The following is a 22,732-nucleotide window of genomic DNA, read 5'->3' as shown; positions in this document are numbered from 1 at the left end:
GGACAGTCACAGAGGGGTCTGGAGTCCAAGTCTTTGATCTTTATTTTAACAGCCTGGCAAGCAGGCAACAGCAGCAGTACAGGGTTCCTGGCTGGCCAGCACAGCTCCTGTCTGGTCTTCTAGGGCAGTACCAACTTAGACCTTTGCTCCACAGCCATGAAAGGCAGCAGTCCCAGGGCAGCTTAGATGATGGGCACAGGCAGAGCAGCTGCCCTCTCCTGTATCTAGCCAAACCAGCTCCACGAAAGAAAAGGTCCTGTTTCCCTGGTGTGTTCAGGGCCCAGATGCTCTTCTTACCACAGCTGTCATCTGGGGTTTTTGCTTCTTTCCTAAGATTTCCACTTTCCCAACTCTGGGCCCTGGGGGTGCTAGCAGAAAGGTGGCCTTGGCCGCAGGCTCTGGACATCAGGGAGGCTTCCATCCGGCACCAGATGGCGACATAGAGCAGGGCTGTCAGAGCGAGCCGAGAGCTGGGCGCACAGAGTAGTCAGGCGGCAGGGCATGCCACAGGGCTCTGAGGGCGGATGGCCCTTATGGTAGAGAAACCAGAAGGTCTGGAATAGCTGTGTGTCACCCCGCATGCGGTACACTAAGTCATGCCAGGCGGCAGGTAGCGCATTGGGCAGCCCGTAGGTTTCTCGAGCCCTATAGAGACGCTGCCAATGTGGCGTGGCTCCTGGTTCATTAGCCTGTGTCAGGTTCAGGATGTAGGTCTCATGATCCAGGACCACATGAGAGCTCCCCGGGTAGTTGCCATCTATTTGGTAGACCCGGTAACCTGCAAGGAGGGAGGGCTGACTGGAGAGGGAAGGAGCCAAGGCCACTCCAGGGTGGGTCACATGTCCCACCTGCCCCTTGCCAGCCTTGGCTCTGAGTTTGTTTCTGCTTCCTCTATCCCACCAACTTCCTCTATCCCAACAACTCCCTTCTACCTCACTCACCAGGATTAAGGCCGATGTAGGTGGTGGCACTGGGTGCCAGGAAGGCTACAGATAGTGGCCGGCTCAGGGTCTCCTCATCATAGAAGACCTCAAACTCATCCACGTGGGTGTGGCCAAAGAACTGACCAGCCAAGGTGTTCTCATACCTGGCCCAAAGACATTAATTACATTCAGAAGGTTCTAGGGAGAGGGGAGGAGATCTGGGGAGATGGGATGCTTCTTTCTCCACACATTGAAGAAAGTAGCCTCTCTACCCCAGTGGGGCAGCAGGAATGATAAGATGCTCAAAGGGATTTCCAGCCTTCAGACTTTTCATCCACCCTTCTCCCCATCTCCCCATCTCCCTCCTACCTGGCTATAATTCGGTAATAATTCCAGCTCCAGCTCTTCAGGCAGTGCCCTGGGGGAATGTGGCCAATTATATGTACCTGCAGAGAGAGTTAAGGAAGGTTATCAAGGAGAATGCCCCCCTATTTGCTAGATGGGATGCTGCCGGATTCATGAATTGTTCAATAAAGCCATTAGATCTTCAAATTTAATGAATGAATGAATGAATGAATGAATGAATGAATGAAAGGCTGTAAGGGCAAGGAGGGGTCCAGGCAGCCCTGGCCAGGAAGAGTTGGTACTCATCTCCTACAATGGCCGGCATTGCTGGCCAGAGGGGGGGAATGAATGAAAGGGCTTCTAAGGGGGACCAGGAGCTGAACTCCCAGGGAACACTGCTGTTGGGAGCTTCAGAAAACCAAGCTTCTCTGCTCACAGGTGCTCTGGTCTAGATAGGAGTCTGGTCACAAAGAGTCTGCTTCTCCCCCAACCCCATCAGCACCTACTCCACCATGTTCACACCGCTTTCCCTCACCTTGTCTCCTCGATCCTCAGCAGCCTGAAGCTCCCCCACTAGCCACTGGAGCTGTCCAGCAGGATCTGTGGAGTTGATCAAGAGCCAGAAGTTCTCACGGGAACAAAAATTCATATTGAGAGAGATGAGACGGAGGCCAGGACGTGGGGAAAGGGCATAGAACCCCCCAATTCTGAAACAAAGTGAACACGAAGGGTCAACACTCATTCATAATCCAGGTCCTGTGTGCTCAGTCCTGTGCTAAGCATCTGGGTGGAGGGCAGAGCCACACAGGACATCCACCAAGAAGCTCACATTCCAGCTGGAGACCAAAAAAACAGTACTGATTGTAAGGCCCATGTGACTGAGGTGAAGGGGCTCAGAGGGCTAAGGGCTCTAGGAGTTCAGGGGAGAGAAAAAAGTGAGCTATAACGGGAAGCAAAGGCCCTTCACAAGGAATTTGATCTGGCCTGGTAAAGTTGGGATGTTAAAGTGGGGGGTGCATTTTAGAGTCGGCCAACATGAGCAAAGACACAGACCATTACGGAGAGGGTGTGCTGTCAGCCCTGTGAGGGAGGGTGTCTGGATATAAGGGTAGAGGTGGAGTTGGGGTCAGATCAGGGAGGACCAATGAGGAGAGCTGACTCATGCTAGAACAGTCACAGGTAATGCCCAGGTCCTCTGCCCCCTTCACTATCATCCACCTTTCCCTTCTTGGGTTTCCGTGGACCTCAACTACCTGAGGGTATGAAGGGCTTCGGCAGGCAGCCAGGACTCCCATGCCTTGGCCATTGCCTCATAGAGCCAGCTGGAAGAGTAATTGCCCTCTATGAAGGGCGGAGGGAAACCATTGACAGGTGTGCTCTCATGGTTGCCCACAGCAGGATACACAGGCACTGGGCCCAAGAACTTCTTCACAAGGGCTGTGACGGTGGTCAGGGCCCGAAGCTGGTCCTGACGTGATTGGTGCCAGACGTTGTGGGCGGGGATGTCTCCTGTCCAGTACACCATATCAAAGGGGCCAGCAGGGCCCAGCCCGCTCAACAGGCTCTCCAGGGTCCGCAGGGGCAGGTCACACTTGCTGTACTCGCCCCAGTATCCAGCACCTGGGCGGGAGGCAGGTGGCAGGCCAGAATCCTGGCGGCAACACAGCGGATTCTCACAGTCAGGGTCTGTGCCCTCCAGGTAGTCGTGATCCCAGTGCAGGTCAGTGAGGAAGAGGATGCGACTGACGGGGGCGCCTGGGGCTGGGGGCTTGGGTGGTTGTGGGGAAGGCTTTGGTACAGCTGGCAAAGAGATGTTCCAAGATGAGAAGATGTCCCAGTGCCCACAGGTGGACCCCAGGAGCAGACCACAGGCCTCAGACGGGCTCAGCACTGAGCGTGTCCACACTTCCACCATGTCATCTTCAAAGAGCTGGACAGCTGACTGGCACACAGTGGGCGGTGCTATCTTCAGCAGTTTGCAGAGCTTGGTGGCCATGGAGCCCACCCAGGCCACACCGGGCTCCTTCTGTAGTGGGAAGAACCAGTGACGAGAGGTCAGAGACAGCACAGGGACCAGGCCAAACCCTGGCTACCACACTTTGCACCTCCCTTTCCAAACTGGGGCCAGGCTGGACTCATGCCACCATGGTGAAGAGACCTCAATGCACTCCCTGCCTCCCATAGATATTGCCCTCTCAGGGAGCACCAGGACAGTACTTCCTCTTCCCCTTGGTAGGCAGTGGCATTTCAGGCCTTTTGCTTGCCCGGCTGAGTCCTCAGGCGCTGTCTGCAGAGTGCCCTGAAATTTGGACTGGGTAGTATCTCTGTCCATAGTTTGAGGACACACACAGGGGCAGGCCCTGGAGAGCACTGCAAAGCTCACCTACCAACTAGCACTCATCATAATCCCATCAGGGTCAAGGCATCCCTATCTAGTTCCACACCCTTGGATGTTTCTGAACTCAAGTCCCTTTGGAGTACAAGGCCTGGTGCTCTGGATTAGAGATGCCAAGTTTAAGGCACAGGGAATTCAGTGTCAGATATACAAGGAAAGGAGTCCCAGCCTTTCCCCTAGCCACCAGCTGTGTGCCCTTAGGCAAGTGACTTCACCTCTCCCAGACTCTATTCCTTTGTAAAATGTAGATAACAACTGTAATGAAACACCTCACAGGTTTGATTTAACCTGGATAAAATGGCTAGCGCAGTGCCCGGCATACAATTTGCACTCTTTCCTTACTTCGCAAGGTCACAGTGGTGGCGGTGTGCAGTCATGGGTGTCTCTAAAGGAGAGCAAATCCAGTGAAGGCTTGTAGAGGCCAGCCTCCCCATCAGGTTTGCTTTTCAGGACCCCAGGCCCAGCACCTCCTTCGCCCCTGCCCCCGCCAGCGCTCCCCTTGGCTGTTCGATCGCAGCCCCTTTAAGCGCTCACCTTCAGCCCGAAGTCGATGGCGGTGAACAAGCCTTTGCAGACTGGGCAGGTGAGGTTCCACCACCCAAAGGCGTTGCGGAGCTGGGGCACTAAGCGACCGAATCTGGCGGGATGGCTTTGGGCGGGAAGAGGGTGGGCCCCGGCGGGGGCCCAGAGAACCAGGGAGTCGGGCAGGGCCAGCGCCAGCGCCAGGCCTGTCCACAGGAGCCTCAGTCTGGGGGACCCCCGGGACCGGTCCGATTCCGTCTCCCGGCCGCACCCGGGGTGGCCCTGGCCGGGAGATACTCCGTGGCGGGGCATTGCCCGAGTTCCTAGACAGGCCGGTTCCCCTGTCCGGGTCCCGCCGGTCTAGGCGCTGGCTCTCAAGGGGCCGGGCAGCGCCAGGCACAGCTGACTAGCCCCCGCTGCAGTCGGTGACGGCTCGGCGTCCAGCGGCAAGACAGCTCCACCCCTTCCTCTTCCTCTGTTCCCCAGCAGCTGATGGCCGCCGCTGCCAGGAGTCCTGTCAGAGCCGGGGAGGCGGAGAGAACCCAGGGCTCCCGGGACCCGCCCCCGCCCCGCCCCGCCCCGCCCCGCCCCGCCCCCGCTCCGTCCTCGCCTCCGTCCCCGCCCCGAGCGCGACTGCGCCTGCAGCTGCGCAGGCCGCTGGGCGGAGGGAAGCTGCCTGCGGTCTAAACCGCGGAAGGGCGCCGCAGCCGCGCACGCGCAAGTGGTGGAGCCGCTGTGGTGTGGTCGCTGAAAGCCTCGCCGAGGCTCCTAGGCGCCTCCTCTCTCCAAACCTGGACGAAACTCCTGGAGTAGCTAATTGCCAGGCCCACTCGGTACTCCACTCGGCCGCCCACACGGGAAGGGTGGCGGGGGGAGAACGCCGCGAAGCAGGTCGCCGAGTGTGCTGCCCCTGGGCAGAGAGCGCCTCCCCTCCATCTCCCACGTGCTGCCACTGGCACCAGCACCCTTGAATCACCCTGACTGAGAGTCTTTGAGTCACATCTGATGCAGACTTTTCCTGATGGAAGGGACCCTGAACTCGTGGGGACACTCACACATTCGCTTTACAGATGAGGATACTGGCCCAGAGATGGTGACGTGACTAAGGAGGGGTACAGAGCAAACAGCCAGGAGAGCCAGGAACGGGTACTAGAACTTGGGTGTTCCATCCCCGTGTATCCATGATGATGAAAGCTAACATTTATTGAGCTCTATACATGTTCCCGCATGGATCCAGACACTTTATAATACTTATCTTCAATTGGAACAACCCTAAGAAGTAAGTATAATACTACTAATACTTCCATTTTGCAGATGGGGAAAATGAAGCGTGGGGAAGTTAAGTGGCAGAACAGCAATGAAAACCCGAGCTCTTTAATTCCTAGAGTACTTCTGCAAGAGGCCCAGAACTACCAAGTCCTGTCAGTTCTTTCCTTTGAGAATTTCTTTCAAGTGACTCTTTTCCTCATCATCTCAGAGTAATTGTGGTATAATAAGAAATATATTTGGTCTTTGTCTCCAGTTCCTGTTCCTGGCACAGAGCTCCTAAAATCTTTTAAATTTCCTTGTTATTTATACAAGCCCTTTTCAATCACACCTAAATGTATGCTAATGAAGGGTGACTGCTGGTGGACCCCCTAGGCAGACTTCCGTTGGTCTGGGTTTTCGCCACTAGTCTCAAATCTACCCACAAAGGGAAAAATTATGTGGGGAAAACAGAGTATCTCTAAGACTTTGGTCACAAGAAGATAGGCCATATGGGAAGAGGACAAAACCAAGAAACTACTGAAACCAGGAGGCATAAGGTGAGAGAGTTGTTTTATTTTGTAGATTAGTGTCAACTTCCTGAAGAACCTTTACTGAAATGGACTGTGAGTGTGACTAATTTAGGGGCAGTATCTTTGTTTTTATATATTCAGAATGGAAGAGCATGTTTGGGTTGTTACAGGACCCATAGCTTACTATGGAACAGTCCAGATGGCTATACATGATCCAGATACACAGAGGGTTCTTCCTGAGGAAATGGCCAGGCTGCTGGATTGGATAAAAGCCACTGTGAGGTCTGTTTACCCTCACAAGGGAGACTCTAAACAATCCCTATAAATGCCAAGTGGAATGCCCTACATCAAACAGCTGATCTGCTTCGTATACAAGCCATGTGGGACTGGCTTTATGATGACCCTGGCTTTATACTCACCCACTGAATATGCCCATTACCCAGATGATGGTAAACGCTATGGTTAAGCAGGCCACTTTTGCATGGGCCCTCCCACCCCCATGTAGCTTTTCTGCTGCAAAATCAAGCAACAGTCCAAGAAGTCTTATCAAATTTGTTGTCTAAGCTTCCCCTCTTGGGTCTTATAGATGCCAATAAAAACATTAGATTAACAAGAGAATCGGGAGACACAACGGGGAGAGTTAAGGTCCATCTTGATGGACAGCAAGATGGGTATCTTTAGATGGTTATTAAGAAGGGGACTTCAAATAGCCCCATTTCTCCTTAACTGTTGCTGCTCTCAGTCTCTGTCCTTCCTACATAAGAGGACATTGATGACCCTTAGGGCCCAAATTCCATCTGTTCTCCAAGACCTTATCCCAGGAGGTTCTTTCCTTTGCTCACATCCATCTCCTTCACAACATCTTTCTTGCTCACTCCCTCCTTGCTCATTTCCCCACTTCTCTTTCTCACAGTGTTTCATATAGTTGCTCTTGGTGGCCCCATCATTGCTGCATATCACACACCGTTATCCTTCTGGGTAGGTGATTAAAAGCTCCTCTTCCCCTGACAGATGACATTGTTCTCCAGGAATTAGATTCTGAGACAGAGATGAACATACAAGAGATTTCTTAGGAAGTGCTCTTGGAATCTACAGCTGTGGAAGGAAGGGAAAAGTAGCAGGATTGCGTAGAGAGACAGGTTGAGCTTTGATGCTGTCTCAGTAGAGACCTCAGTGGATCCTGTGGGAGTTCTGAAGCTGGGATGACCCTTCAGAATTGTCCTGAAATGGCAAGAGGGGGCTTGCTTCATTTGGGGAAACCCCTGTAGGGGGCTGACAGCTGAGGACTTTCTGTTGAGAGCACTCTTAACAGCCGGGAGAATAAGTCCTTCATTCCTGAAGGGAGACCAGGCGACAATGACAGTGTCCACCACAGTCCATCCACCTCATGTGCCACTTGGATTCATTTCTTCATATAAGGTCTGTGAGGAACTCCTTCAGCATTCAGGTGAGTCTGCCTTCGTGACGGAAATTTAGAAAATGAAAGCTTGTGCGAAGAATTACAGTTAGTGTAGCTATATCAGGACAGCCTATATCTCCTTTGCATAGCAGCTGCCCTGCCTCCTCTGTTCTTGTCATCAGGATCCACTCTATGGCCACGATGGTAATGCCTCTTTTTGCCTGCTGGTACCTTCACACAAGGAGCCCCAAGTTCCTGGGCGGCAGCCATACTCTGTCCCCTGTTGGAGATATTCTCCCTTTGGGAATCAAGATTTCTAAACCTGTGGAGCCTAGAGTAGTAGGGACAGGAAGTGCAAATTCCCCAGGTGGGTCACAGGAGTAATGATAAGAAGGCCGTTCCTGCTTCCTCCCTTGTTTCTGGACTCATGAGTTCTGTCTGTTGGGCACACAGCACTATATGAAGGTTCCTGTTTTAAAGTGGACAGCGCATGCTGGAAGATGGCACCGTGTTCTGTAGGTTTCACTTTCAAGTTTATGCGTTAGCTGTGCCTTCACCGGCCCATTCCATTGGTGTATCAGGCTGGCGGTTTCTGGGTGATGTGATATGTAATGTGACCAGTGAGTCCCCTAGTTAAGTGCTCACTTTATACCCCTTTTGCTATAGACTGGGTCCTTGGTCTGATGTGATGGGATCCCATGCCTGTTGTTCAAACACTATAAGTTCTTGGAGCATGGTGATGGTTGCATCGTAGTGGGCGGTAAAGGCAAAACCATGCCTGAAATATGTATTTATTCCTGACAAAACAAATTGCTTCACCTTTTGGAGTGAAAGGAATCCAGTGTATAATAATAATTATATTATTATGCTAAGAGGCTAGTTGGTCTCTTCAAGGTATGGTGCCATATTGGAGATTTGGCTTCTGTTTTTGCTGCTAGCAGGTTAGACATTTGACATTTGTCAGAAATCCGTATCAGCTTTGCTAAGTGGGAGCCCACACTATTGGGCCTATGGTAATGGGTTTCTAATGATTATATGCTGTCCCCTAGCCTCTGTTTTGGGAGGAAAGTCCTATTATTTCTACTGCTGTCAGTGAGCCCAGCTCAGCAGTGGTGTTTCCTACCATCAGCCTTGGCCTGCATAGGAGAGTCATTATGGAATTTCTTAGTGATGCTGGTGCTGCTCTTACTAAACATTCCTTATTACTTTGGAAAATTGTGTATCCCATGGAACACAGTTATTTCATGAGTTTTCCGACCTTATATAATATATCCATTCTTGACACCCACTTTCTGAGCCTTTTTATCCTTCCTGTCAGGGATGGCATTTCTTTTCTTTTCTTTTTTTTTTTTTTTAAAGATTTTATTTATTTATTCGACAGAGATAGAGACAGCCAGCGAGAGAGGGAACACAAGCAGGGGGAGTGGGAGAGGAAGAAGCAGGCTCATAGCCGAGGAGCCTGATGTGGGGCTCGATCCCATAACGCCGGGATCACGCCCTGAGCCGAAGGCAGACGCTTAACCGCTGTGCCACCCAGGCGCCCCCCAGGGATGGCATTTCTGCCTCACTTGGTGCAGCCATCACTTTTTCCATGCTTTTAATTGCTGATAAATTATTTTAAACTTTTCATTACTTTTTTCTAGAGCATCAGTTGAGCTTAACTGCAATCACTCAATTCCCTTTTTCTTATAGTTAGGATTTCCCTCATGTTTCTCAAAAGCCTGATGTACTGACCCAGCCAGTGCATTTCTTTCCACCAGCATACCATCCCAGTTCACTGGGGGCTCTCCAGGCCCACCTGACCAGTGCTGGGGTCCTTGTGGGCTGGGTGGCGAGGGATCCAGTGCCAAAATCCCGTCTTGCCGTGTGCTTTCTCAAAGCCTCCTGGCACCAGCTTCTGCAGGTTCGGTGACCCAATAGCAGACCCTAAGATGGAGATGAACTTGCCCGAGGTTTATTAGGGAGTACTCTCAGGATCACCACCTGTGAAGGAAAGGAAGCAAGTGGAACGGGGCAGAGGATGAACTTTGATGCAGTCTCTGTACAGGTCTCAGCCAACCCTACAGTGAGTTCTGAAGCTGAGATGACCTTTCAGAAGTGTTCTAGGCTGAATCAAGGGAACTGGGCCTTTGTTCCCTCCCAAACTGACCAGTCATATGATGCCTCAGAAAGAGGATATGGTCTTGGGTGAGGTGGCTTTCCTAGGTGGAGGTTCCTGGGTGGGCTCATCATTGAGGGCCATATTCCAGCAGCACCCCCAGCAGCTGGGAGACAGTCTTTCGTTCCTTACGGGGAAACTGTGTGACCCATAGCAGTGTCCACTGCACTCCTGTCCCCAGAATCCTTAAGAAAGGGCTTAGATTCAATTCAGGCATCCTCTGGCCTATGAGTTATTATGAGCAGAGCTCTGTGGGTCTAGGAATGAGAATGGTAAAAGCAACTTTAGTCTTTATTTTATCTGGATTTTTGTAACCTCTGAAACGTATTTTGGAGGCTTCCAGGCTACTAGACAATGGGTAAAACTTGGGGAAGGGGAGAGGAGCCTGCTGTTTAAAGATCTAAGGCTCACACATCTCCTTCTTCCATAGCAAATTGGGTGCCAGGCTTGGAGAGTGGTTGGCAGAGGGATAATATGGGCTTCCTGGTTGGGACAGAGAACTTCCTAATTAATTTGGGCTAATTGGATCAGGTTCTCACTTAGGGAATGTTCCATTGTGTCAGGAAACCTGTTCAAATTGTATACAGGTAACCAGCCACCTTTCTAGCTGCCTGTGAAACTGCTAATTAAATCCATAATTCCCCTCAGCAGCCTAGAACTGATGGGAGGAGGTCCCCCTCTTGTGGATTTTTTAGGGAGTACCCGAGAGCTAGGAATCTATGAATTTAAGGACATGGACCCTGAGGAAATGGAGTCTTCTGATAGGCAATTCCAACAGTGTGTCCAAAACCCTCAGTGGTAGGGACAGTGGCTAAGGGGATGGGCTTTAGATTCAGTCTCCTGGGTTACAATTCTGGCTCTGCTGCTCACTAGTTGTGTGACCTAGACAAAACACATCACTTTCTGAGCTTCGATTTCTTCCTTGATGACATGGAGATAATAATGGTACAAGGTTGTTGGGAGGATTCAGTGAGATCCAGAGTGCTTGGAGCAGTGTGTGGTGTGGGGGAAGTGTTTAGTATCTGATGCCATCCTTCTAAACTGCATCTCCCATCTGTATTGACCATCATTGATTTAATGAGGCCCAGCTCCCAGAGCTCCCCGCTCTCCATGCCCCATTCATAGTGTCCATTGCCAGGGGAGAGGAACTCACTGAGGTGAGGTGAAGGCCAAAGGAAAATTTGTGGGAAACTTTGAAAATCCTTTCCCTGACCCATCTCCCTTAACCTCCCATGGAAGATGTGGGGAGCATTGACTTAACAGATGGTGACTTGGCTCCTTTTATTGCCAGGAAGTCATACATTTATTCTCTCAATACACACTCACACACACACACACACACACACACACACACACACACACACACACTTTGATATGTCTAAACAAAACCCTCACAGAATTCAGTGTCCCTAGAAAAACCTATAGTCATCTACTGTTATTCATACAGCCTCACTCTCCCCACCCAGAATTCCTTATGAAAGGATTCTTTCAGTAACAACAATTCCCTTCAGAGGGGAAAGAGAGAAATTTTGCATCTAAGAGAAATATGTTTTAGAAATTGCCCTATATTGTTATACTAGTAACTGAGCAATTCTAATCAGTTCAATAGGAGCTTCCGTGGGGGATGTGTGGGGAGTTGTGGGAGCAGAGACGAGACAGGTCACCTGGAGCTGAGGGCCTTCACTCAGGTTGCCCAGGAAGTGAGTTATGTCTATACCAGGCCTGAAGAATGCCCGGGTCGGGTGAGACTAATGCCCCCACAGAGGGAACTGCACGCACAGTCATGTGGCAGGGAAGGCCTGGCAAGTTTGGGAACTGAGGAAGAAGACAGTGTGACCACTCGAGCCCTGGGAGGGAGTTGGACGGTGTGCAAGGCTGAAGCTGAAGACAGGCGGTGGCGCTGGAGTAGGAGGAGTACATTGGAGTTTAGTTTTAATCCCCAAAGGAATGGATGCATTTGTTATTAATTTTGTTCGTTCATCCAGCCAGCCATTCAGGTGACACACATGTGGAAGTCTGTTCTGTGCCAAGTGTTGTGCTAGGGACCCCGAAACACAGAGATGACTGTGCACCAGCACCTCCCTCAGGCAGCTCGTGGACCTGTGGGAAGAAACAGACACGAAGCATAGACCCACGAGAAAGAGCTTTTGGTGACATGTTTACTTGGTACTGTAGGGGTCAAAGGAAGAAGTGGTCGATTCCTGCTGACCTGAGAGTAAAGGTTGGTGGGGATAAGAACAATTCTCCCAGGAGGCCAGTCTTGAAATATGAGTTAGTATTTGCTTGGAGGACAAGTTTAAGAAGGGGTTTCTCCTTCATTTTCGATGCTTGAAATGCACTAATATTCTTTCAGAGCCTACACAACATGCACCCGGCTTTCTCAGGGCCTTTTCACATGCTGTTCCTTCTTCCTAAAAAGATTTTCCCTCTCCTTTCACTTAATTAGCTGCTACTCATTCTTTAGCTCAGTTGTGATTTCCTTGGGGATGCTTTCCCTGATCTATTTTTTCTTTTTCTTCCTCTTACCTCTTCCCCTCTTTCCCCCTCTCCTTCCCTCCTCCTTGTCTTCCTTTCCTCCTCCCATCCTCCTCCTCCTCCTCCTCTTTCTTCTTCATCCTCCACCATAGTTCTAATTGCAGTTATAAGTTTGTGTTTTTTTTTTTTTTTTTTTAAAGATTTTATTTATTTATTCGACAGAGAGAGACAGCCAGCGAGAGAGGGAACACAAGCAGGGGGAGTGGGAGAGGAAGAAGCAGGCTCATAGCGGAAGAGCCTGATGTGGGACTCGATCCGGTAACACCGGGATCACGCCCTGAGCCGAAGGCAGCCGATTAACCGCTGTGCCACCCAGGCGCCCCATAAGTTTGTGTTTGTTTATGGTCTTATTTAATTAATGCCTGACTTGTCCAGTAGACTGTAGACTTCATGAGGGTGGGGACCATGTCTGGGTTTGCTCCCATTGTGTCCCCAGTACTCACCACAATGTCTGCCAGTGCCTCCATAAGATCGGATGTTTGAATAAATTAGAAGTGAGAGTATAAACAAAGGGCCAAAGGCATGAAACACTATGCAGAAGGGGAAATTTCCAAAAGTTTAAGTGAAGGCTAGTTGTGAGAAGAGATGCATGTAGGTAGGCAGGGCCTAGATCTTGAAGAGTTTGTTTGCAAATCTGGGCAACTGAGTCATTAAAGGATTTTATTGGAGTTTGTCCTGATAGGCTATGGAGCTTCAGTGAGGAGAGCCAGAGAGATCAGCTGGTAATGGGTGAGGTTAGAGATGAATTCTGAAAAGTGGGATTGAAGAAGGGTGTTAAGCAGGGGAAATAGAAGAGATACAAGGAAAGCAGTGTGCACAGAACCACCTTGAAGGGCTCTTGATACCTGCCCAGGGCCACCTCAGATCTAAGTAAACAGATGGACAGAGGGAACACTTGAATTAAAGACACCAAGGTTTCTGGTTTAGTTGATAGGAACTGGAGCACACATATTAAGAGTTGGGCTGGTACAAGAAAAGGGATATAGCTTCCTCTGAGGCTGAAGGCAGGGGTAGGAGGTGGACAGAAAACAGGATTTCAAAGTCAGTTGATCTGTCAGAAATCAAGGTCACACAGGCCCTGGTGACCTGCTTCCTCACCCATCTGCCTAACTTCTTGTCCATCAAGTTTCAGGTTTGCCACACTCCAGCACACACAGGGCACCCTCCCCTTGCTCCACCCACAGCACACTCATCCGGCACCCAGCACTAGACAATTACTCAGTGGTTTCTCCACGAGACCACGAGTGATGGGGATGGGCCTAGGGGCAAGACCTTCAGTGTCTCCATTTTATCCCCACTCCCTGGCATGGTGCCTGGGGCATAGTAAAGGCTCACTGTCACTGTTTATTTGTTCAAAGAGAAAGGAGTGGTTTTCTCGTATCTAATCTAATAATTTTATATACATATCCCTTTCCCCCCCAGTAAAATGTCATACCCCCCAAAGAAATTTTTTCAACTGTGTTTCTTGGAAGCTTAGCTTCTTTGAGGGGAAGTTTGAAATAAAACTTGAACACTTATTTGAAACCAACTTATCTAAGTTGCTTTAACAAAGCCCTTGCTTTATGTGAGTAATAACACCTACACTTTTTGGTTATATCAGTGTGAGGACCACACCCCAATAAAGTGTTTCATTTTAAAAGCCGGTTTTCTTTTTCTTTTTTTTTTTTTTTAAAGATTTTTATTTATTTATTCGACAGAGATAGAGACAGCCAGCGAGAGAGGGAACACAAGCAGGGGGAGTGGGAGAGAAAGAAGCAGGCTCATAGCAGAAGAGCCTGATGTGGGGCTCGATCCCAGAACGCCGGGATCATGCCCTGAGCCGAAGGCAGACGCTTAACCGCTGTGCCACCCAGGCGCCCCTAAAAGCCGGTTTTCTTAAAACCGGAAAAGTAGTGTATGCATATGTTAAAATTTTTTTTTCAAGTACTTAAAGGGTATTTTTTTTTTAAGATTTTATTTATTTGAGAGAGAGAGAGGGCACAAGCAGGGGGAGGGGCAGAGGGAGAGGAAGGAGCAGACTCCCTGCTCAGCGGGGAACCCAGTGCAGGCCCAATCCCAGGACCCAGCGATCACAACCTGGGCCGAAGTTAGCAGAAGTCAGATGCCCACTGAGTGAGCCACCCAGATGCCCCTAAAGGGTATGCTTTACGTAGAGAGTGCTTCTTCCTACCCAAACTCCTGAGCCTTTCTCCGGAGAGAAACATAACTTCCTTTTTGTGTGTTTTTAGAATGTTTCTATTATAGTAAGTATGTGTGTGTATGTGTGTGTGTGTGTGTGTGTGTGTGTATAATAGAATGTTGAATGGGATTTCTGATGCCTCAATATTTTGACCAAAGCTCTAAGGTTAGACAATATATATACCCAAAGGATTACTTAAAAGTTGGCTGGACAGGGGCATCTGAGTGGCTCAGTTGGTTAGGTGTCCAACTCCTGATCACAGCTCAGGTCTTGGTCTCACGGTCGTGGATTCAAGCCCCACGTTGTCCTCCATGGTGGGTGTGGAGTCTACTTAAAAAAAATGTTGGCTGAACAGATCTTTGACTCTCATCCTAACATCCACCTTCGGTCTATGTGAAAGAAGTCCAAAAATTCTATGACATTTAAAACATAGGGGCAAGTGCTATGATTTTTCTAAGTGTGTGTATGTTTGTGTACATGTTTGGGGGGGCGGGGGGTACGCTGCTAAGAGAACCACTAAGAGTGATTGAGAATCTGGTATCTTTCTTGGGGAGAAAGGCTTGGGAAGTTGCAGAAACGTGTACCCAACACAATCCCAGTATAGCTGCCAGAGCAAAGTATGGTGAGAGAGTTCTTGGAGGAGCTTCATATGTGACATGGACTCTGCTGCCTCCTTTCCACCTGTATAAGTTTCAGGTGGAGGCTGCCTGGAGTAGCCCTCCGTGTTAGAGCAAGGAGAGAAGGCAGCAGTGGGGCAGTGTGCTCAGAGTGTCTAAGTCAAGCGACGATCAAAGAAGAGAGCTGAACGTGAAGGAACCTTGCCCGAGGGGGTACTTGGTACGGCAATAAGAGACTGTGGAGTGTACTTCGGTGGAGAGGAACTGAGGAGATGGGGATTTAGATTAGCTGGAGGGTGATTACCCCTTCTTGTCCACTTCTTCCCCAGCCCCCAGGTCAGGGAACCGTACATCGGAGAGAGCCAAATGTGCACACCTCAACACCTCTCTACTATCCAGAGCTCAGTTCCAACAGGCTAGTGCCACACATATAAACTCACACCCAAACACCCCACATGGACTCTGGGGGAGCCAGCTGCCGGAGGTGAAGGAGGGTGCATGGAAGATGAAAGCACTGTTCACACCTCCTTTGATTATTACAAGTTCCCAAGCCACAGAGCTGGCCTGACCTGGGAGTGCAGGGCCGGTGGGGGGAACATTTTGAATTGAAAATGTTTCTCTGTTTTGATTTACGCAGGACTGAATCATTTTAATACACAGAGGTGAGCTTAGTTGTAAGGATCGACTTTGAAACTGGTTTTCTATCTGAAAGTGACTGTCCCATCTGTGGGATTAGCTTGAGACATCTTGGGAGGGGTGGTGGGAGAAGGGGGCTCAGTACGGCAAGTGTGAAGGCTGTGTTCGGAAAGAAAGCTGAGGAATATTTGTGCTTCACTGAATTCAGTTCACTAAGTAAATCCATTACATCTGTATTTATACGCCGTTATGCAAAATACACAAAGGAGAAAACAGTACATTGTTTCTTTTGCTTAGCAAAGTATCTTTTCATATCAACCAGTAGAGAGCTAACTTCTGGAAAGTTCCAGGGAGCCAATGAATCATATGGGCTCCTCACTGGATTCTGAATGGAGGGTAAATGCCCAGAGGCAGATGAGGAATGAGGTGTACCATCTGCTTCAACCTGGTACTGTCCTAGAGGAGGATGCTTGGGCCTGAGGCCACAGGGAGGCCCTTCAGCTCCATTTAGACTCTGGGGTGGGTCCTCATCCAGGATCGCAGCCTGGCACATGGCCCATCTGCCTGGGAGAGGAGAGCAACACAGTTTCATTATTGTCTCTAAAATAATAATATACGAACTTTTTATTTACAAATCCCTATGAATAAATGATTTTTGAGCACTCATCCTCAAATGTTCCTTCATTTACAAATTACATAATAAATTTACAGTCATACTGTTTTTCTTTAACAACTTATTAAAATATAAATTTGAGAATGACATAAAAATAACAGCTCTAATAGATGTTTTATTCTTGCACCTCAGTGGATGGGCTTATGCACTGCCTGTGACGTGCATACTCTGCTGCCCTGTGGAAGGAGAACCGAGGTCTGACTCGAGAACAGAAGTGGAGGAAGAGTGTCCTTCATGTGGGCCTTCGAGAGAGAGAGAGCCAGGAGACTGGGCTGTGATTTGGCAAATACTTTGCCTCATCTCAGCAACTGAGTTACTCGTTCAGTGAGAGGAGAGAGAGACCAGAAGTATACTTCCAGTAGAGTTTTCTCTTGGAGAATGGAGCAGAATCCTTCCCCTCCATGAAAACTTAAAGAATGAAGCGATAAGCAACTCCTCCTACTTTAAAACCTTAAAATCAGTATAGTATTCCACTATCATAAGGTATCTTGGCATGTTTTTGTGTGCATCTTTTTTTCCTTTCTGCATGTTCCAGCTCTAGACGGGTGGGCAAATCCATCCTGTTGCCTTTTTTGGGGGGGACAGTCTATGAGCTAAGAATGGTTTTTACATTTTTAAATGATTAAAGAAAAGCAAGAGAAGAATGGTATATTAGGACATAGGAAAATTACAGGAAATTCAGATTTCAGTATCCATAAAGTTTGATTGGAGCAGAGCCACCCTTACTTATTGATTGTCTGTGGCTGCTGTTACACCAGAATGGTAGAGCTGAGTCGTCACAACAGAAGCCCTATGACCCTCAGACACAAAAGGGTTTGCCATCTGACCCTTTACAGGAAACGTTTGCTGAGCCCTGCTCTAGATGGTGGGAGTAGCCATATTATTTCAAGGCAAATTAGGATCGTTGTAATAGTAGGAATGTTAAGAGTGGTGTGTTGGTATCTGGTGTGTATGTTTATTTTCAAATAATTTTTTGAGAATGAAAAGGAAAGGGGAATCAAGACAGAGACGTATGTCATTACAGTGATCGAGAACAGAACAAGGCAGATAATTTAATTCTCCCCTTCTTGCCCTGGAGAAACTAGAAATGGACCTTTGGGACTTTTGGTAGCGGTTGTAAGAGCTGGGCTGGGAGTCTGGAGGAGAAGGTCAGACCGGGAGGAACTGTTATGCCAGGGTCGCCATCACGTGGCTGAGCAGCCTGCCCCCCACCAAAGGAGGTCCTTTACTCAGCTGAAATTCATAGATTCAGTTACCATGGAATATAGGAGAAAGGCTATTGGAGGACATGAACGGTCTCAGAGTACTCTACCTCTCTGCATCCTCAGCCTCTCCCGTTCAACTTGAAAACCCAACTGACGCTCCCTCTTTAAAAAAATGAAGCAAACATAAGCAAGACAAAACAAACGCAGTCCCCTCCCTGGACATAACCTGATCCCAACTGTCCCCATTTCTCTGCTCTCTTAAACAGGGAGCATCTCGAAAGAGCTCTCCACATGTGCTGTCTCCTCTTCCTCACCTATTTGTCCTTCAGAACACTCCCATCTCATCATGACGCCAATCTACCAGAACAGCTAAGGCACTTATGACCTCCACATTAATAGATCTGGTGGACACTTTTCAGTCTTTCTCTTCTGCATCTGGACATATTTGATTACTCTGTCTTCAAGCACTCCCTTCTCTCTGCTTCTGACACCTCAATTTTGGCTATTCTTTCCTGCCTCCCCCACCCCTTCTGTTCCTTCTCAGTCCCTCCCAATGTAGACTTCTGTAGATGCTGCAAACATGAAATGATGAGGTGATGTGTGCTCTTCACCCATCATCCTATATTATTGAGGGATGGAAGGATCTTGGTTTTACAAGCTACCTGCTAACCCAGCCTAGTGTCAGTGGAGGTTTCAAGATGCAAGGCAAGTTATCTGGGCTGATAAGCAAAATCATGGTTCTGCTCTTAGCTTCAAATAGCATCAAAAACTCTAGATCCTACCTGTGACACTCAGTTCCCAGTATTGCCCTTTGTTAGGATGGCTTTCCTGGCTTTAAGCTCTTTCCCCTTAGAACACTCAACCCTGACGTAAGCAACCTGTAATATACTTTGCATTTTGCCCTTGCTGGGGGTGTGAGAGGGAGCTTCCTCTTAACCAAGGCAGCTATTTTCAGCCTTTATCACCTAAAAGTATGTGAAGTCATTGTCTAACATAAGGACATATCCTATAACTGGGCCTCCTGCCTGCCTGGCTCAGAACCTTGTTATTTCCCTTATCTTTCTTGTCTTGCTTAAATCTAAGCCAAGAGACAAGGCAAGTATATTCTTTTCTGCAACAGTTTTCTTCTTTTTTAGTGTTTTCTTTTTAAAAATATCTCTTATCTATTCCTCCCTTGTGACACTGTATGCAATGTTACCAGTAGCCAATAATGGACTTTCTTTTGCTTTTTATCTGCTGCACAGCTCCAGCCAAAAGCAAGTCTCCTGCTTTAACTTTCATGTGCTGAAGTAGACACTTCAGCTACTCAAACATGCATGGAAATCACTGGGGCTGAGGTCTGTAGGTCCCACCTCACTGGAGAATTGGCTGCTTTCCAAGTCCTGTGCAGCTGTGCAGTATGGGCAGGGCGGGTGACTTTCTAGACCTTGCCAGGCCTGTCGTATCCTTTATGTTGAAATCTTGTTTGTCCCTCTCACCATTTCTTTGCATTGAAAATATTCATTCTTATTTTCATTTACTGCAGTCAGAATTTAATGCACACAGTCTGGAGGGAGTGGGGAGTAAAATCAGATTCTGGAGCTGGGCTCCAGTATCTTAGCAGCTGAGAAAGGGCAAGGAAGCCGGAAGTAGAGAATTTAATCGAATTATGACAACATGACCCCGAGATAGATACTGTTGTTGTCTCCAGTTTCCAGGAAACTGAGGCTTAGAGAGATTAAATGACTGATTCAGTAGAATCAACACTTGGGACTTGCTTCCAGGCCATGCTCTCAAAATTCCAATGCGTGCCTCTCTCTGTCCACATTCCACTGTGAAAGTCTTGCCAGCTAGAGACAAAATGTCAAGCTTTCCTCCAATTTAGGAAATAGCTATAGATGTCAGAATGCCACGTAAACCTCTGAGAGAGTGTGCCCCAGGGACTGGACATCATTGAAAAGGTGGGAAATGCATGTGGCATTCCAGTGTCTACCAAGAACATAACGTTAACACAGCAAACAAAAAGGTCTTTTCTCTAGTCCTTGGCTGGGTAAGAAGATAGGTGGAATTGTAATAAATGACTAAGGAGGTGGTCTGATTCCTTAGCTTAAAAATGGAACTTTGGTATTTTGTCCTTGGACAGACAGATCCCTACAACTGTAGTCTGAAGGCATACATAAAGAGTGTGGATGGGAAGTTGGTGATTTGAGGAAAATGAGAATGTTGTGCTATGGACAGCACAAAAGCCAAGTGATTAGGGAAACACAGTTAAAATTGTGGGACAATATTGGATTTATAGGACTATTATCCTATTTCCATACTTATATATTAGTCAGGATAAGTAACATTAGCTGCTTTAAGAAACAGTCCTAAAATATCAGCAACTTAACCCAATATGGATTTACCTTTGGCTCTTGTCACTGTCCAGTGTGGGTCTGTGGTGAAAGAGAGGTGAGGGGGACACAGGTAGACAGAGGTTCTATCACCTTCAGCTCATGACTCCTGGAATTGCCGAGATGTTGAAATCCAGGCAGCAGATGGGGGTGCGGGTGGGGGTGTGTGGGGGAGAGAGAGAGAGAGAGAGAGAGAGAGAGAGAGAGAGAGAGAGAGAGGTGATCCAGGCTTGGAAGCAGTTTTCATGAAGCCCTGGGCCTGGAATAGTGCCTGCTGCTACTGCTCAGATTCCCCTGGCGGAAAGTAGGGCAAGGAGGAGGCCCAGGGAGTCTGTGGGCCAAAGAAGGAGAGGAGAACAGGGATCTTGCAGAACACTGTAGCCTCTGTTGCAATGTGGAACCCTTCAGTGCCAGGGCTAATTAAATTTACCTTGACATTCCCTCCTTGCATTCTCACACCTGCTCAGTGCTCTCGCCTTCTTCACCCATAGAAGCTCAGAGACTGTGTGGAATTGTTGAATAACTTAGTGCTAGAGATTAGGTAAGAATTCAAGCCTTCTAATGTTTAGTTCAGTGTTTTTTTTACCACCTGTATTTACTTGACTCAGATTGTAGAAGATGATTCTTCAGGGAAGGGAGAGGTCAGTGTGGGCTAGGGTGATCAAGAAAGGCTCCAGAGGAATGCAGTACCTGAACTGGGTCCTATAGTTGGTAGGATTTGGGTGGGCCAAGCAGAGGGACAGCACATTCCAAGCAAGTTTGAAGACATAGATTTGGTCTCAGGCAATAAGCATATTCGTTTATTTCAATTCTTATCCTTTTATTGATTAAAAGAATGTTTATTAAAATTTTTAAAAGGTAACACATTTGCATGGTTCAAAATTCAAAAGGCACAAAAGGACATAAAATGAAAACAAATCTGTGTCCCTTCCCTGTCTCCTGTCCGCATCAGCTGCCCTTCCCAGAGGCAAGCTTTATTACCAGTTTCTTTGGTATCTTTCCAGAGATTTTCTGTGCATATAAAATAAATACTTGGATTGCCTGTCTCCTAACAATTTCACCATAGTAAAGCATTATATTTGCTATTAGGATCAGATAAAAAATGATATTTCAGAGTAGTTTTAGTTTGTGCTTTTTCTTTTTATAAGTAAAATCGATCATTTCATATTTAGAGCCATCGGTATATTCTTTTTTCGGAGCTGTTTCCTTTACCGAGTTTTCTGTTGGATTATTATTCTGCTGGTATTATTATGATTGATTTCTAGGAGTTTCCCATGTTAGAGAAGTTAAGCATTTGTCACTAATACCAGTATCAGTTTTTTTCCAGTTTGTTTTTTCTTTCATGGTAGTTTTTTTCAATGCAGAATCTCACTTTCCATTGTTAAAATTTTGATCTTTTCTTTTATGGGTTCTGAGTTTTGGGAATACCTAGAAAGATCTTCCATCCTCCAAGATCCCTTTTACCAAAATCCTGTGCTTGCTTCTTCCAAAGGGAGGAAATAGGGACCATGGCCACATGGATCTGGACCCAGACCCACCAGCAGCGCTGCTGGCCCCAGCCAGTTCCAGGCATCACAGGACACAGAAAACTTTGATCCCCCAAGTCATGGGGTCAGAGCAGGGGCCTTCCCTATAGGAGTCTAAAGGCTTTACTGGAATGTAGATATTCACTTCTGACCTTGGGGAAAAATAAGATAAGGGGAATCTAGCTGTCTATAAAGGTATAAGGAAGATCTGCTGGCTATTCTGGGAACTTTTTTGGGTCAGCTTGACCCAGAACCAGGCATCCCTGCATCTCCCAAGAGCCTGGTGATCTCGTCCACACCCATAGCCTCACATACTTCTTATGTGTTGATGAGTTCCAGATTTATATCTCCAGTCCTCACCTCTGAGCACAGGTATCTCTAACTTAGCAATCTCTAAAATGGAATTTGGGACTTTCTTCCTGAATTTGATACTGCTCTAGTCTTCCCAACTAGGAATTCAGTGCCTCGGTCTACGTTATTATTGTACTAGAGACGTGAAGTCATCTTTGGCATTCATCTCTCTTATCTCTAAATTCTGTTCGTCACCAAGTCACATCCATCTTTCCTCCAAAATCTGTCCCGAATCCTGCTGCTGCTGTTCACCTGTGCAGCTGCTGTCGTAGCCAGGCTGTATCATCTGTTGCGTAGATGGCTTCAAGTTAGTCCCAGCCGGTTTCCCCACATCCACCTTTACCCCCAACCCCATAGTCTACTTTCCGTAGCCGACTCTGTCCAAGTCTGTCTTCTCCCTCCCTCCTTGCCTGCTTTTCATGTTGTGCCCTGCCGGGTGGGTGTGGAGTTCTCTCAGTGGTGGCCTTGCCCTCGGTGCATTGTATACATCCGTTCCTTTTTCAAATACCTTCCTATCCTTTGACCTTCTGGCAGACTCCTACTCATCCTTCACATCTCAGTCCAAATGCTCCTTCTGTGCTGCTGTCCCCTGCATGCAAACCCCCAAGCCCCCATTTCGGTGATTCCCAACACATGCAGAGGCTCATTTAATGCTTGTTTGAATGAACAGATGAACTTGAGTGGAATAAAGACTAAGGAGGGAAGGGCCTGACTTGTGCTGGGGTCTGGAAGGAAGGGAGAATGGAAGAGTCACACTAGGGCCTGGGGTGGGTGTCAGGCCTGGTGGGATGCTGGGTCTGAGGAGCACTTGGCCTTTTTATGGCAGGACCATGAAGTGATGGAGGCCTTGTCTTGCTGGGTCTGTGTGTGTATGTGAGGTGACCCATATGTGTGTGGCCTGGTGTTGGGGGGCCAGCAGAAGTGAGCTCCCGGTGGTAATGGTAGGCCGCCCTGCTATGGAATCTAGTTTCTCAGGCCAGAGTTCCTGGGATCGGATTAATTGCCCCTGCAGAGCCCAATCTCCTCATGACACCAGGGCACAGCTGTGGCCACATCCGAAGCAGGGAGCAGGAGCAACTGCAAAAAAAGTTGGAAAGTCCCAGGGACCAGAAGCCTCT

General features: G+C 48.2%; 2 protein-coding genes across 7 annotated transcripts in view; one reads left to right on the top strand and one right to left on the bottom strand.

Moving 5' to 3' along the window:
* Positions 1–19: 19 nt before the first annotated feature.
* Positions 20–4,705, bottom strand: SMPD1 (sphingomyelin phosphodiesterase 1). The gene is made up of 6 exons (XM_026486177.4): positions 4,198–4,705; positions 2,522–3,294; positions 1,804–1,975; positions 1,293–1,369; positions 942–1,087; positions 20–778 (listed from the first exon to the last, which is right to left on the bottom strand). The coding sequence occupies exons 1-6, from the start codon at positions 4,495–4,497 to the stop codon at positions 369–371; spliced, it is 1,878 nt and encodes a 625-aa protein (XP_026341962.1). The 5' UTR covers positions 4,498–4,705; the 3' UTR covers positions 20–368.
* Positions 4,706–4,816: 111 nt separating this feature from the next.
* Positions 4,817–22,732, top strand: part of FHIP1B (FHF complex subunit HOOK interacting protein 1B) — a 163,120-nt gene continuing 145,204 nt past the window's right edge. For 2 of the 6 annotated variants that reach the window (XM_057316920.1, XM_057316913.1), the window contains exon 1: positions 4,817–5,464. The gene's annotated coding sequence lies outside the window, so the exon portion shown is untranslated. The remainder of the gene's footprint in view (positions 5,465–22,732) is intronic. The other 4 variants (XM_057316917.1, XM_057316921.1, XM_057316924.1 and 1 more) reach the window with 3 other exon arrangements.

Source organism: Ursus arctos, unplaced genomic scaffold (genome assembly GCF_023065955.2).
Source record: "Ursus arctos isolate Adak ecotype North America unplaced genomic scaffold, UrsArc2.0 scaffold_22, whole genome shotgun sequence".
NCBI classification, from domain to species: domain Eukaryota; kingdom Metazoa; phylum Chordata; class Mammalia; order Carnivora; family Ursidae; genus Ursus; species Ursus arctos.
The sequence above is the reverse complement of the archived record's forward strand: the minus strand, read 5'-3'. Positions and strand labels throughout refer to the sequence as shown.